This window comes from Balaenoptera borealis, assembly GCF_965194805.1.
Source record: "Balaenoptera borealis genome assembly, chromosome: 20".
NCBI lineage: Eukaryota > Metazoa > Chordata > Mammalia > Artiodactyla > Balaenopteridae > Balaenoptera > Balaenoptera borealis.
This window is the reverse complement of record NC_138879.1, coordinates 1,241,225-1,256,301: the sequence shown is the minus strand read 5'-3', so window position 1 is coordinate 1,256,301 and position 15,077 is coordinate 1,241,225. Positions and strand designations below refer to the sequence as shown.

The 15,077-nt window shown below is 42.9% G+C and overlaps 1 protein-coding gene across 21 annotated transcripts in view; it reads right to left on the bottom strand.

Annotated features, from left to right (window-relative positions):
* CEP112 (centrosomal protein 112) overlaps positions 1-15,077 on the bottom strand; it is a 413,727-nt gene that overhangs the window by 153,212 nt on the left and 245,438 nt on the right. For all 21 annotated transcript variants that reach the window (XM_082370414.1, XM_082370412.1, XM_082370410.1 and 18 more), the window contains one exon: positions 3,891-4,121. In XM_082370414.1, coding sequence (XP_082226540.1) covers positions 3,891-4,121 — 231 coding nt within the window. The remainder of the gene's footprint in view (positions 1-3,890; positions 4,122-15,077) is intronic.

The following is a 15,077-nucleotide window of genomic DNA, read 5'->3' as shown; positions in this document are numbered from 1 at the left end:
CTGCTAATGAGGTTATGCTCTAAGGGGGGGTGGGCGCTGGAAATAAACAAGTGAAAAACTGAAGATGCATTCAGAGAGTGAGACGAGCTGTGAAGACCTCGGGAGGAGCTGAGGAGGGAGGGGGACAGGACGTCAGCCAGAGGTGGGGCCGCAAGGGGAGCGGGGGGGCGAGCGGGAGGACGACCACGAGGAAACGTGAGCGAGGGCATCCCAGGCGGGGGAGAGCGGGGCGCGACCCCGGAGCAGACCCCTGCCAGCTGCGCTCGCGCCCGCACCGCCCGGGTCACAGGCGTCGATGCTCCGCTCCACGCGTCTCTCGTCTTCCCTCTTCCTCGTCCTCGCATTTCCAGGCGTTTTCCGCCTCAGCGCCCTCCCTCACTCCCGGACGACACCTCCCTGGAGCGTCAGGCTCTCCCTCATCTCCAGCTCCTCGCTCCCCGCTCCCTGACCCCTGCAGCCGGGCTCCGTCCACACGTGCACACCGTCACGGGCAGCGCTCCGTCCAAGGTCCTCAACGATCCTCAGTTTCACATCCTGGGGCCCTTCTTTCACCCTCCTCCTTCCGGGTTTTCTGTCTCGTTCTTGGCAAGCCTCCTTTCCAAATACTCTCTTCCTTCATTCCCATGAAAATGCCTTCTTCTCGCGTCCCTCTTACCTTAACGACCCTTCTTGGACTGTCTCTCCGACTTCACCGATGAAGCCCGCCCCAGCGGCTGGTTTTCGGTCTGTACTCTCCCTGCGCAGGCCCCATTCTGGAGCTACTCCCCCGGTCCCGCTCTTCCTAGGATTATCTACAAACGTCCCTTCGATCGCAAGGGAAGGTCACAGCTGGGTTCAAACGCAACTGACCTCCATAACCGACTTCATCCTCTTCCCCAGACCAGAAACTGCGACATGCCCCATTCATCCAGGGCGGGGTTTACACCTCGCAGGTCTAATCGGTGCCCTGGCTGGGTTGACCCTCAAACACGCCTCCTCTGGCCCGTGCTCACCACTAGGCCCCCACCACATTCCCGTACCTCTGAGGGGCCCTCAGGGACCTGTCTCCTGGATTAATCCAGTCCCGCCAACTACCTCTACTCCACGGCACCTTAGAAAGAGTCTCCGGATAATCGCTTGGATCTTGACACTTCATGGCTTAAAAACCTTCAGGAGCTCCTCCCTGCTACCCCACGAAGCCTGAACACTCAGCACAACTTTGGAGGCCTTCGGCGACCCCTGGCCATCTTTAGGCTCGTCGCTAACCACCCTCCCTCGTTAACCGCTGTGCCACGTAAACGGGCTTGTTGGCTCTTGCTGTTGTTATTCCTGTGGCTTAGAACCTACTAGCAAAATCCTACACAGTACCCGTGTCCAGTTCACGTGACATCCATCTCTTCCAGGTAATTTCCCCTGACTTCCTTAATAGAAAATCATTTCCCCCCAGTTCACACTCTACCTTGCATTACAGTTATCTGTGTACGTGTGTGTGTCCCGCAGCCACTACTGTTTTATAATCTCCTTAAGGACAGTGCCTTTTTTTCCCTTTTTCTGTGTAGCCCCAAAGTGCCTGGGATAATGCCTTTGAGATACAGAAAATATTCAAGAAATACTTGCCAAAGAAATTTCCAATGGCTTCTAATACTAATTTCTTTTATTATCTGTAACCTGTCAGTTCGTTAGTAACACATATAAACCTATACTTGAAAAATTCATCTCCTATTAAAAAGAAACCTTTAGAGCTTCCCTGGTGGCGCAGTGGTTGAGAGTCTGCCTGCCAATGCAGGGGACACGGGTTCGAGCCCTGGTCTGGGAAGATCCCACATGCCGCGGAGCAAGTAGGCCCGTGAGCCACAACTACTGAGCCTGCACGTCTGGAGCCTGTGCTCCGCAACAAGAGAGGCCGCGATAGTGAGAGGCCCGCACACCGCGATGAAGAGTGGCCCCCGCTTGCCACAACTAGAGAAAGCCCTCGCACAGAAACGAAAACCCAACACAGCCATAAAAAAAAAAAAAAGAAACCTTTAAAATGTGACCACATGATTCAAGAAAATGAAGGCCTAAACTGTGTGTTTTATAAGTCTGGCTTTACTATGTCCAGTGTTTTAAAACATCGAGGTGCATTGGTATCCGTGCCATTTAAGCACACTTACTTGGAGACACTTTGAACTTCTGGCGGCAGCGAGCAGAGCTGAGGTGCGGGGTGCGTCAGCTCCCAGCAGCCTCCCCGTCGGCCTCTCCTGGGCGCTTGTCAGGGGGCTAAAACTGCTCGGTATCAGGACATTCCCCACTTCCTGACACCTTGTAGCCTTTAGCATCAAACAGCATGACTCTGCACTGCTCTGATGGAGGGACCACTAGCATCCTCACCGGGGGGACGAAGGCCCCTCAGCCAGGTCGTGTCCCTGTGGCCTGCGCAGCTCTTGCCGTCTCTCTCAGCAAAGGGCACGTAACTCCGCTTGCTCCGTGGCTCCAGCAAGTCGCCTTGGAATCACGCTGGGCGACTCACTCACACGTTCTCTCTCCCTCCGCCTCTCCCCCGACCCCCCACTCCCACGTCTGAGCCCAAAGCAGATCCCGTCAGCTCTGCCTGCAGACCATCAGACCATAACCCAGCCGGACCCGTGTACCACCTTCAGTGCTACTGGCCAAGCCCAGCATCTCTCAACTCTGGTCTAAGTCACTGCAATACCTTTTGAACTAGTCTCCCCACTTCCACCTTCACCCTCGGCAGGTGGGCGTGGTCCGAGAGCCCGTGCAAACGCGTCGGGTCACATCAGTCCTCTGCTCCAAACCCGCCAGGCTTCCTCTACTTATGGGGGTCAAAGCCAAGCCCTTGCAGTGGCCTCCACAGCCCTACGGGGCCCAGTCCGTCCCCAGAGGCCTCGTCCTTGACCTCAGCCCCTCGTCCTCCCCTCCTCCGTCATCTTTCCCAGCCACACTGGCCTCCTCGCGGTCCCTCCAGGAAGCCAGGCTCACTCCTGCCTCTTCACTCCTGCCTCTTCAGAGCCCTCTTCCGGTTTATCCCTGGGTTCAGAGCCAGGCTACCACGGGCCCAGTCTGCTGAAATCTGACCCTCAGGTAAATGACGGTACTGCTGCAAAGTGAGCACCTTAGGGCCACGATCCAGGTAAAATCAGCAGAGCAGCACCTAGAATGGCGTGGTATGCTCTATGGAGGCTTCATATTTAAAGATCAAGAAGAGGTGGGACAAAAATAAAATTAGAAGATTCTTAAATTACCCTTTCCAAGTGTCTTGATCCCAGGATAGAGGCTGGTCTTAAAGAACTCAAGGGGCAGTTGACAGTTGTGACGATTAATAGCAATTCACTTTTACTACCTGATTAAAATATTTACACTTTTCCAGAACATCAAAAGAACAAATATTTGAGGCTGTCTCTGGAATATAAGTCAACTTAAAATGTGTAAACATTATATTGACATATATTTCAAAAATGTGTAATTCTAAAGAAAGTTCTTAATTTGAAATATCAATCTGGGAAAATATGTCATCATCTATGGGACACATAAAAAACTGTAAAATCTAGAAATGACTATTAGACAACATAAGAAAGATCTGAAACCTAGTCTTACCTGAGGAAAACTCAAGGTTACAGCCCCAATACTCCTAACCAGTATAATATTTGATAATATTATAACACTTCTCACAATGTATATTTAACAGCTATGGAAGGGATATTCCATACAATCCCCTCCACAAAAGTCAAGGGAAAAGTCAGGAAACTCCCTGAGACATACAGCAGGACACTTAGATTGCTCATTTGAATGGTTTACAAACTGGAGAGTAATTCTAAGTCCACCACCTCTTGGAGATTAAATATAACAGTGGCATCCGTGGATTTCAAACACGGGTCTCGACTGTCTATAAACCATCCAGGTGGGCACCTTACCTCTTGCAGCGCCATCTCTGTCTCAGCGGCATGAGTCTGTTTCAGCTCTGTTTTCATCTTTTCTGACTCAGCCTTCAGTCTGTTGACAGCAGCCGCATGGTCCCGAGCAGCCCTTTGCTTCTCCTCTTCACGAAGAAGACCGAGCTCCACCAGCTGCTGCTTCCGCTGGGAGTTCACGCTGATCAGCTCTTCTCTCAGCTTGTGGACTTGTGCCTCCATGTCAGCAATAACCTTGTTTTTAAAAATGGGAAAGTGGTCAGAGGATATGACTAGGAGAGCCGTAAAAGAAGAACTGCAAAAGGCTACCAAACAAAGAAAGTTCACTGCTTCCTTCCTGCTTCCCTCCTTCTGCAATCCCATGCCACCCTTCTAGCTCAGACAGAGATCCTACCTAAAATCGTTTACTATATACATCGTTTAGTTTTATTTGTTTCAAATACCTATGTAAATGGAATATTACATGTATTCTTCTGCAACTTGCTTCTTCAAATAGGCAACATTATGTTTCTAAGATTCGTCTAGTACTTGCTACTGTATTTTTTGTTTTTATTTCATTGATTTCTGCTCTTATGTTTGTTATGTCCCTCATTCTACATTCTTGGGTTTTTTATTCTTCTAACTTCTTATCTTGGATATTTAACTCATTTATTTTTATCCTTTCTTCTTTCCTGATTTATAAACTTAAGACTATAAATACCGCTCTACTATTGCTTAAGTTTAATCTCTTAGGTTTAGATACACGACATTTTCATTACCATTTAATTCAAAACATTCTGAACTTCCATTTTTATTTTTTTCTTTGACTTATGATCTACTTAGAAGTATGTTTCTTAATTCCCAAACCTATGGGGTATACTAGTTTCCTAGGGCTGTCCCTACAAAGTACGAAAAGCTGGGTGGCTTAAGACAACGTTTACTCTCTCAGGGTTCTAGAGGCTACAAGTCTGAAAGCAAGGTGCTGGCAGGGCTGGCTCCTCCTGGAGGCTCTGAGGCAGAGTCTCTCCCAGCTTTCGGTGCTGCTCGCCATCCTTGCCTGCTCGATGCATCGCTCCAGCCTCTGCCCCCATCTCCTCGTGGCTGTGCTTGTGTGTCTGTATCTCTGTGTCCAAATTTCCCTCTTCTTATAAGGACAATGGTCACCTTGGACTTAGGGCTCCTCCTAATTGAGCATGACCTCATTTAACTTGATTACATCTGCAAAGACCCTATTTCCAAATAAGGTCACACTCCCAGCTTCCAGGTGGATATGACATTTTAGGGGGACAACCACCAGTTTAGGACGTGAAGTTCAATGACTGTCGTTTTGTTATTCACGTCTAAGTGCATTGGGGCCAGAGAATGTACTCTATACTACATGATTTCTTTGAAAATTTTTGAGATTGCTTGATGGCCAGTTGTACAATTTTTAAAGCTTCATGAATGATTGCTATGAAATATATATTGTATACATTCAGAAGTTGTTGGGTGCCGTGTTCCACACAAATCCATGAGCTCAAACTTGTTTATTATGTTGTTGAAATCTTCTATATCTTACTGACTTTTGTCTTTACTTGAGCTATTGAGTATTTAAAGCTGTGTGCTACAGGGAGGGGGAAGGGTAAGCTGGGACGAAGTGAGAGAGTGGCATGGACTTATATATGCTACCAAATGGAAAATAGATAGCTAGTGGGAAGCAGCCGCATAGCACAGGGAGATCAGCTCGGTGCTTTGTGGCCACCTAGAGGGGTGGGATAGGGAGGGTGGGAGGGAGCCGCAAGAGGGAGGGGATATGGGGATATACGTATGCATATAGCTGATTCACTTTGTTATACAGCAGAAACTAACACACCATTGTAAAGCAATTATACTCCAATTAAGATGTTAAAAAATAAAATTAAATAAAAAATAAATAAATAAATGGGGCATTTAGTCCAATGCAGTCCATTAGTTTGTACATGCTAACATATTTGCCTTTATTTTCTCTCTTGTCTTGTGCTGTTTGCCCTATGTTGTGCATGTTTTGTTTTTCTCCCCCCTCTTCCTCCTTTCACTCTAATGAACAAACGCCTCCTCCTCAGCCCCCTCCCCCTCTCTGGCGTGGCAGCGACGCCTGTACTTCCTGTCGTGCTCACAGTAAGAGGCTCAACACCCATGCGCCACTTATCAAACTGTAAAGTGAATTATTCTTTATATGCTCTTAAACAACGAAAGAAACTTAGGACATTTTAAGTCCTGTGGCAGTCTCCCATATTTATAAGCTATAGTTGTTATTTTCAGTTTATTTCGTTTTTATCAACTCAGTATTGCTAATTATTCAGTAGCTGCTTAGATATATCCACATATTTCCCCCTGTCTTGTCTCCTCATTCCTTCTTGCAACTCTGACCTTCCATACAAGCATTTTCCTTTAGCCCCAAGTGCACCCTTTAAGTTCTTTAAAGAAGTTTAGTGGCAAGCACTCTCAGTTTTCACTAATCTGAACATATTTTTAGGGGTGTTGTTGAAAAGTCAGCTGCTATTCATTGGAAGATAATTTGTTTTTGTCTCTCTGGCTGCTTTTAAGATCTTCTCTTTGTGTTTTGTATTCTCCAATTTTTTAATTTCTCGAAGTGTAGATATGTTTTTATTTATTCTGACTGGGGCATGCTCCTCCTCTGGATCTGGTTTTATAACCACTGCAAAACTCTCAGGCTTAACCTATTAATTTAATGTCTCTGTTCCATTCTCTCTCCACTCTTTATGAACTCACATGATGTACACAGATCTTCCCATTCTTTCATTTCATCTAACCTCTCTTTCATAGTTTTCCTCTTTTCCTCTCGCCTACGTTCTAGACATTTTCTGTGTGTAATCTGCTCTCAAATCCATTCAGATTCTGAATTTCAGTTGTTTTGTTTTTATTTTTAGGAGTTTATTCTTTTACAAATATGTGTGGTAATTTTTAAATGCCCTTGCCATTTTAGTATTTTCAATTCCTTTAAAATCTTTAACTTTACATCATATACTAACTATGACTATTTTCTATTCTGTGGCTGATAATTCCAGCATCTCAAGTCTTTGCAGGTCTCATTCTGCTGTTCAAAAAATTTTAAGACCCTGGTTCATGGTACTTTGTTTTTTCTCCTACTGTTTTGCATTGTTGTTCTTTTTAAGTGCAAGTTCGTATCTGTTGGAATTGAAAGTGGTTCTCTGGCAATCATGTGACTCTGACAGAGCCCTGGAGATGTCAGCATGTCTGGACGACTTTAGAGTGAGCTCTCAGACTCGTTTTCCAGGACACGGTGACAGTGCGAACTCAGGCATCAGACATCCACGAGCACCGGCTTACGGTTATGAATTTTCAGGGGCACCCCACTCAACGTTAAGGTTGTTTCTAGTTCACTTGCACATGGTGGGTGTGGCCCTTGGTGTCCCAGCTTTATGCACAGTAGTAGCCTAGATCCTCTACCTTAAGCAAACCCTGGACTTTGTTTTTCCCCTGTGCCCAATAAGTGGCCCCAAACTGAAGTTCAAGTTCACTCAGTTTTAGAAAAGGTCCTCAAGGTGAGAGCTGCCTCAGTGCTCTGCTTACACCTCTGGATTTCTGTTTTCATTTAGATGTTGATATCTGAGTATCCTACCTAACTTAACAGCTTGTGAATACACTCAAAAAGATGTTCTTAAAAAAAAAAAATTGTATCTAGCCTTTTTAGTTGTTTTCAGAGGGAAAGTAGATCAGGGAACCTAGCATGCCAGGCTACCAGATGAATAGTTAGTTCAGGCTAAGGGGACTTGCTGCTGCTGTTGTTGTTGTTATTATTATTATTATTGTTGTCTATGCATTAGCTAAGAATGCAGCATTTTCTGAAACACAATGGTAACTGTTCTAGGTACTATGTACTTCAACAAGCACTGTATAAACCAACAATTCCTTGACTGGAAACTAGAAGACCCAAAAGTGACAGTAAGGACACAAGTTACATTGGGATGATGGGAACAGGACACAAAGGCAAATACTGAGAAGTTGCTTTAAAAATCAAAATACCTACAATATGAGATTACCCCGTTTTCCATAAAAATCCTGTACTCACTTATTTTGAATGCTAACAATTTTACAATTTCTATGAGCTAAATAATAATTGCTAGCACTTTGAGTGTTGACTTTGCACCTGGCATCTGATGCAGATTATTTCATTTAAGATGATAGATGCTAAATAAGCCAATATGATAGATACTGTTAAAATCCAAAGTCTTCCTTTACCTTGGATTGGGGTTAGTTCATACTATTTCAGCTACTGGCCCTGCCCGCTCTCGACGCGAGATTAGAAGAGACAGGAATGACAGATGGCTGGTCAAACGCATTTATGTTGGAGGAGAAGAAATGGCTGAATGATAGCAAATCTGAGACTGGGAGCTGGAGGTGACAGGGTGCTCCACTTTTATCCTAGAAAAGCTGATTTGAAATAGATGATCCCTGGGAAAAGTGTAAGAGGACTTTATATAAAAGGCTTTTTAAGTGCATTTGCTCCCCTGTTTCATGGATGTATTGATACCTGGATATTGGTACACAGCTCTAAACCAATTCTCCTGAAAACAAAGTCTCTTGCTTTCTACTCCTTGCTTTAAGACTCCTCCCCTTTGAACACAATATTTGGGCGTAATAAGAGAAGAGACGGTCAATTTAATCACGTTCTGAAACAAAAGGGAAATCTTCTAAGAGCAGATAGGTGTAGGTAGTGACAACAGTTATGTTTTTAGGGGACAAAATAATCTTTTAAAAAACACTCAGTGACATCGATACGGCAGAACAGTCTGGGCTGCTGACCCTGTTTGCCAGAATCAACCATGGAGAAACCACAGGAGGCGTGAATCTGAGATATTAAGAACGACGACCACCACAACAATAAAAACAACAGAAAAACAAACTCCAAGGAGCTCCCGGGGAGGACAAAGGCTGTCCTGGACTGCAGACCATGCGTCTGCGGAGGGGAAGGGGTTGCAGCCCGGGAAGAAAACCCGGAACCCGTAAGCTGAAAGAAGCGGGACGGCAAGAAAGCTCTGCTCTCTGCTCCCGCCTCTCCCTGCTTAGCCCTGGGACAATCTCATCTGTCCCGCTGCCATGCTGGAAGCAAGAACCCAACATGGTGTTGCTCTGAGTCTGGTCAAGGCAGGCAGATGCCTTGCTGGGGCGAGGAGCTGAAGAAAGCAGGTGCACACTTAGGGAACTTCTGGGGCGCTCACGCTTCTGCACTGTCCCTTCCAGCTTCCAGAACTAATGACATTCAACCTTAGAAAACTGCGTCCCCCTACTGCCATTCTGCCCAGGAGGTTAAGGTGAGCTCCTGGGCAGCAGACTTTCCCGGTGGAGGAGTCGTGAGTGGGGAGGTGCAGCAATGGGGGTGCTCTGCCTGAGGGTCCTTAACCTCTTTCTCCTCCTTCTAGGAGCTCATCCAGCAGGTCGGGAGCCTTTTGCTCTTTCAGTGGAAGTGACCGCCTAGACTATCTGATAGTCCCTGGGGAATATAAGCTCACCGGCCAAACTCAGGATCCCTGAGGAGCAGAACTACTATAAAGAAGCAACAACAACGAGTGGCACGTGTTATCTGAAGCGGTATAACTGGAACAGGTGCATAAATATTTTTAAAAAGCATAATAAATATATATATATGTGAGTATATATGCATTAAAATATACTGAAAAGGGTAAGCAAAGAAATTAGAGACATGAAGCCAAAATAAGAAGTCAGAAAAGAATGAAGAAGTGGAAATGATGGGAGAAAGAAAAGGTCAGCTACAGCCAGAGAAGAGAACTGTATATTGTACATATGATCAGATGGAAGAACTCTCCCAGAGGCACCAGGAAAAGGCCATGAGACAGGAACTGTGAGAAAGAAGTTGAGATCTGTGGAGGGCAGAGGAAGTGACGACATTGGGATAACGGAGTACTACGCTCTGAATGCCAGCGTCCCCACAGAATTCACAGGCTGGGGATCTAACGCCCAGGCTGATGGTTCTAGGAGGTGAGGCCCCTAGGAGGTGATTAATGCCCTTATGAAACGGGACCGGGGCCTTTATAAAAGAGACCGCCGAGAGCTCCCTTGCCCTCCGCCGTGAGCACACAGTGAGACGGCACCGCTGCAGACCAGAAGGCTGTCCCTCAGAACGCGACCACGTGCTGCTCTGACCTTGACCTCCAGCACCCAGAGCTGTGACAAATTTCTGTTGTGTATAAGCCACCCAATCTGCGGTATTTTGTTGCAGCATCCCGGGCAAACTACGTCATGGGGTCTGAGAAAAAGAGACGCGGACAGACTGTATCCAAGTTCAGTCTGATTCGAAAGCCTTTGCTTTTTATCACATACTACACTGTGTCAAAGTAGTAAGAATTTCTCATGAAGAAGGATATTCATAAGCAGTATAGTATGTATTTTATTCATTTATTCTTACTGTGCACTTCTAATCCTTAACCTTCACTATGATTAGTACAAAGTTAACATCCAAAAGGCACAAGGTCATTAAATCTTTACAAAAAATAAAAAGAACAAAAAAAGCTAGTTTTCCACAGGCACTGACACCACTGCAAACTGAATTTCAATGTTTGTCAATGTACATAAAAACATTTTTAATGGTATAATCACTGAGTAGATACCGTTCTACCTTTCCCCACATCTAATTTTTTATCTTTAGTCTCATTTATGAGTGTATTTGTTATTTTTAGTGGCTGTTTGGTATTTCATCATTACAGTGTATCGTAATTTACTTAACCATATTATTCTCGAATATCTGCTTTATTTCCAATTATTATTACATAGGCAACATCAGTGAATGAATTACAATATTTTGCTTTTAGGTTATAAAAGCCTACAATATTAGGCTTCTAGGCTCACAGCAGTCCTCCAAAATTATTTGGAGAAACTCTAAGAATAACTTTTTAACTTTTTTTCCAAATTGCTCTGCAAAAACACTGAACCCACTTCCAATGTGAACAACATGTAGATGTGTACTTGTTCCTCCACACCCTTCCAGGGCTGCACTTCATCATTCTGTGTATTTTTATCAGTTGACTAGGTAGGTAATGGTAACTTAGAGGAAGGCATTTTAAATTGCTGGCAACACTGATATGAACTGGCTTCAATCCAATGGTGATTTTCAAATAGAAAAACTATGCTGGAAAATGTATCAACTAATTATGGAAAACTAAACATTAAATGAAAAAACTTAATGCCAAAGGCTTCCCTTAGGTATTTAATATTTCAATCATTAGCATGTGCTGATAGCTAGAGTGATGAAACTGCCAAGATCAATTTGGAATAGATGTGTCATTTTTCTTTAATATTATAAATAGTAAGCTATAAAACTTCATCTACGTGACTGATATGAAAGAGCAGATTTATTCGAAAAATTCAAAATCTAATAAAGGTTGTGTCTCTAAGAGACAAACCGTCAGGACAACTTTTAGTCAAGCTGACTCTCAATTAACAGTTTAAAAACATATAGACCAGAAAACGTGGAAGCAAGCCAAAAGTCCATTGACGGATAAATGGATAAGCAAAATGTGGGATATTATTCAGCCTTAAAAAGGAAGGAAATCCTGCAATATGCTACAATATATATGAATCTTGAGGACATTATGCTAAGTAAAATAAGCCAGTCACCAAAACACAAATGCTGTATGAGTCTCCTTATATGAGGTACTTAGTCAAAATCATATATATAGAAAGTACACGGTAACTGTCAGGGGCTGGGGGGTGGGAAGAAAAGAGAGTTATTGTTTAATGGGTACAGAGTTTCAGTTTTATAAGACGAAAAGAGTTATGTGATGGATGGTGGTGATGGTTGCACAACAAGGTGAACGTATTTAATATCACTGACCTGTACACTTAAAAATGGTTAAGATGGCAAATTTTATGTGTATTTTACCATGATAAAAAAATTTATTACAAAAACCCCCCCAACAACCTAAACCAGTTTCCTTAGAAAGTTAATGACTCTTTAAACCACCCTGAATCTGACAAGTCTTAGCAAAAAAAGTGAGAGGTTGGAACATCTTATCAAGGATTATGGATTGCCAGGATTATCATCCCAAACAAACATTTTAAATGCACTTTATGAAAGCAAAATGTATTTAAGTTGAGGACATGTTCATGGTTAAGAAATAATCATTTAGACTATTTTCAAAATTGAAAAATTATTCTACAGGCACTTCTGGAATAAAGACACATTAACAACTTAGTGATATATTAGGTCACCTTTGTACATTCATAGAAAGTTTATGGGTAATCATCACCGCAAGCTGAAATATTTTGTTTGTGCCTCTCTTTCATTTATAGTTATGTATAATTCACTATTTATTAAGATCTATGATGTGGAAGCCACTGTGATAAATGACTTCCAAAAAAAAATCTTCCCTAAAATACTTTAGACTATAATACATAAGCTACACATACACGTACACACACACACACACACACACACACACACACACACACACACAAGGCATGAAGACAAAGGGCCATAAGAGGTCAAAAGAGGGAGCAGTTACTTTGAACTTGGAAGGATTCTGGAAAACTGAATAAAACTGAATGCATCTGAGATGGACCTTAAGAGATAAATTAGCACCATTTGGGGACAGGGATAGATATAGGACATTTCAGGCAGAAAGAATGAGCCACATGCAAGAAGAAAAACAGAGCATTAAAGAGGAAGAAGGGAAACTCAGAAAAGACAAAGTTGGTGAGGTTATTGAAGGATTTCAAATGTTAAGCTACATGGGTTGGATTTCAGGAACTGAAGAAGCAGCGACGAGATTTAACTTGGTTGCTGGAGAGGGAATGGGGGCCAGTGAGCCAAGCGATGCCACTGCATTTGTACCAGGAAAGACTAACCCGGAGGCAGTTTACACAATGATTTGGCACACTCAGAGGCAAGAAGGCCAGCAGTGGGGAAAAAGTGGAACAGACGGGAATACAGTCTTAGAGGCAGAATTAAGAGAACTAAGCAGCTAAGTGCATGTGGAAGGCAAGGAGGAGTGAGGCATGCTGGTGACTGAGGATGTTTGTTTCAAGTAGTTTGCCAGACTAGATACACCCTCATGAGATGAAACAACTAGATCCTGTATAAAACTCAATGCTTCTTTCTTTGCTCATTGGAAGTAAGAGAAACAGTCAAAGGGAAAAACAAAACAACAAAAACCACATACATGTAAAACTGCATGTGCCAGAAACAGGGTAGTGAGCAGTAAGCACAATCCAAGGCCAGGTACCTTTGAGGGAAAATGCCCTCGTCTGCTTTGCTGCTTCAAGGGAAAGCGATGTGTGAGCTGAACATGACACCACTGACCAAGGTGGGGAGCCTGGAGCAGGACAGAAGTGGCTTCAGGTCTGTAGTGCTATCAGCTCCCACCTGAAGCTAAAACAAATTCCCTCCGGGGAAAAGCTTCTTCATTTTAATGTCTCCAGGTTTCCACAAATTAAGATAAACCAAATATGAGCTCCTAATAAAAAATTACTAAGTCCCCCCAAAAAACACCACTGGTAAGAGTCCACAGAAACAGATTCCCACAAGCAAGTTCGTCAGATATGGGAATTATCAGAAAAAGAATATAAAATAAACATGTGTTTAGTGTTTAAAGAAACAAAGGATGGAGTCACAAAATGAGTAAACCAGAAGAGATTAAACAAAAATTCCCAGCTTTGAGAAAGAACCAAACATAATTGCCAGAAATAAAAATTTTGTATAAAAGATAGAATGGATGAGTGAAGGCAGCTTGAACAGAGCAGAAGTGAGAAGCAGTGAAACAGGAGATCTTAATAAACCACCCACAATACAGCACAATAATATCAGAAAAACAATAGTGAGACATTTAAAGCTACAGAAAAGAAAATAAGATCTGATATATACCTAGAGTTCCAGAAGGAGAGGAGAGAGAAGGGAAGATAGGGTAGACATGAAAAGATGATGACCGAGAACTTTCCAGAACTGAGGAAAAGCAAGACTCCACAGAAACAGTGAGCAGGATAAACATCAAGCAAGATGGAAAAATAGAAAAAAAAAAAAAAAGAACAGGAAAGAAAGAAAGAAAAGAAATGCACATTTAGATACTGGGTAATGAAATGGCAGAACATGAAAGACAAAGTGAAAAACTTAAAAGCAGACAAAGTGGGTAAAAAACAGATTACACTCAGTAAGTGACATCCCAGTAGCAATAAGCACACCAAGTCCCAGATTTTGGTTTCTCATACCATCCTCCAGTGAAAGGAGCCAGTGGTCCTTGGGCAAATGGGCAGAAAATACCTGAGCTGAGCCTGGAACACCCTGCTGTCCTAGAAGTGCACACTGATGGAGCCCAAAGCCCAAAGCCGGAACAATGTGAGAAACTAGCATCAGATTCTATCCCAAGGTGAAATAAATATCCATGAGTACACACTGATATAATGATTTCATTAATAATAGGGGAGAAGAGACAAATCTTCCTTGCAAAAGAATTCCACATTACTATAGAAGGGCATTTTACAAATTCTGATCATCAGAAGATCATCAAAAATAAGGGAAATCTGACAATCACAGTGAAGAGGAGACTAGGGAGATATGACAACTAAAATTAATCTGATGTTCTGGGTGGAATCTTGGAACAGACAAAACGCATTAGGTAAAAACTAAGGAAATCTGAAGAAGGTATGGATTTTAGTTAATGACGGTGCAAAGTTGTAAGCAGCGTACCATCCTAATGTAAGATGTTAATAAGGGGAAACTGGGTGTGAGATAAATGGGAGTTCTCTACACCTTATCCTCTCATTTTCTCCATAAATCTAAAACTGTTTTTAAAATACTCTATTTTAAAAACTGGGGCAAAAAGAAGCATAGAAAAAAGTGGGAAAGATGAAAAAAGTAAGATGGTATATCAAAAATCACAATACACGTAAATGGACCAAAATTACTAACTAAAAGAGTGTAATAGTTTAAATTTTTTAACACTAAAATTCATCTATGTTTTTTACGAGAACAATGAAAACATGAAATTGAAACCAAAGGGATGAAAAAAGTTATACCAGTAAATTATTAATGAAAGGTAGTCTCAAAATAGAGTATCACTAAATGATTTTTTAATGTCATTTACCAGAGAGACACATCTAAGTTTGTACACATGTGATAAAACAACCTTAAAATATATACAACAAATTTAGCAGAACTACAGGGGAAAACGGCCAAATCCACCATTCCAGTAAAAGAGT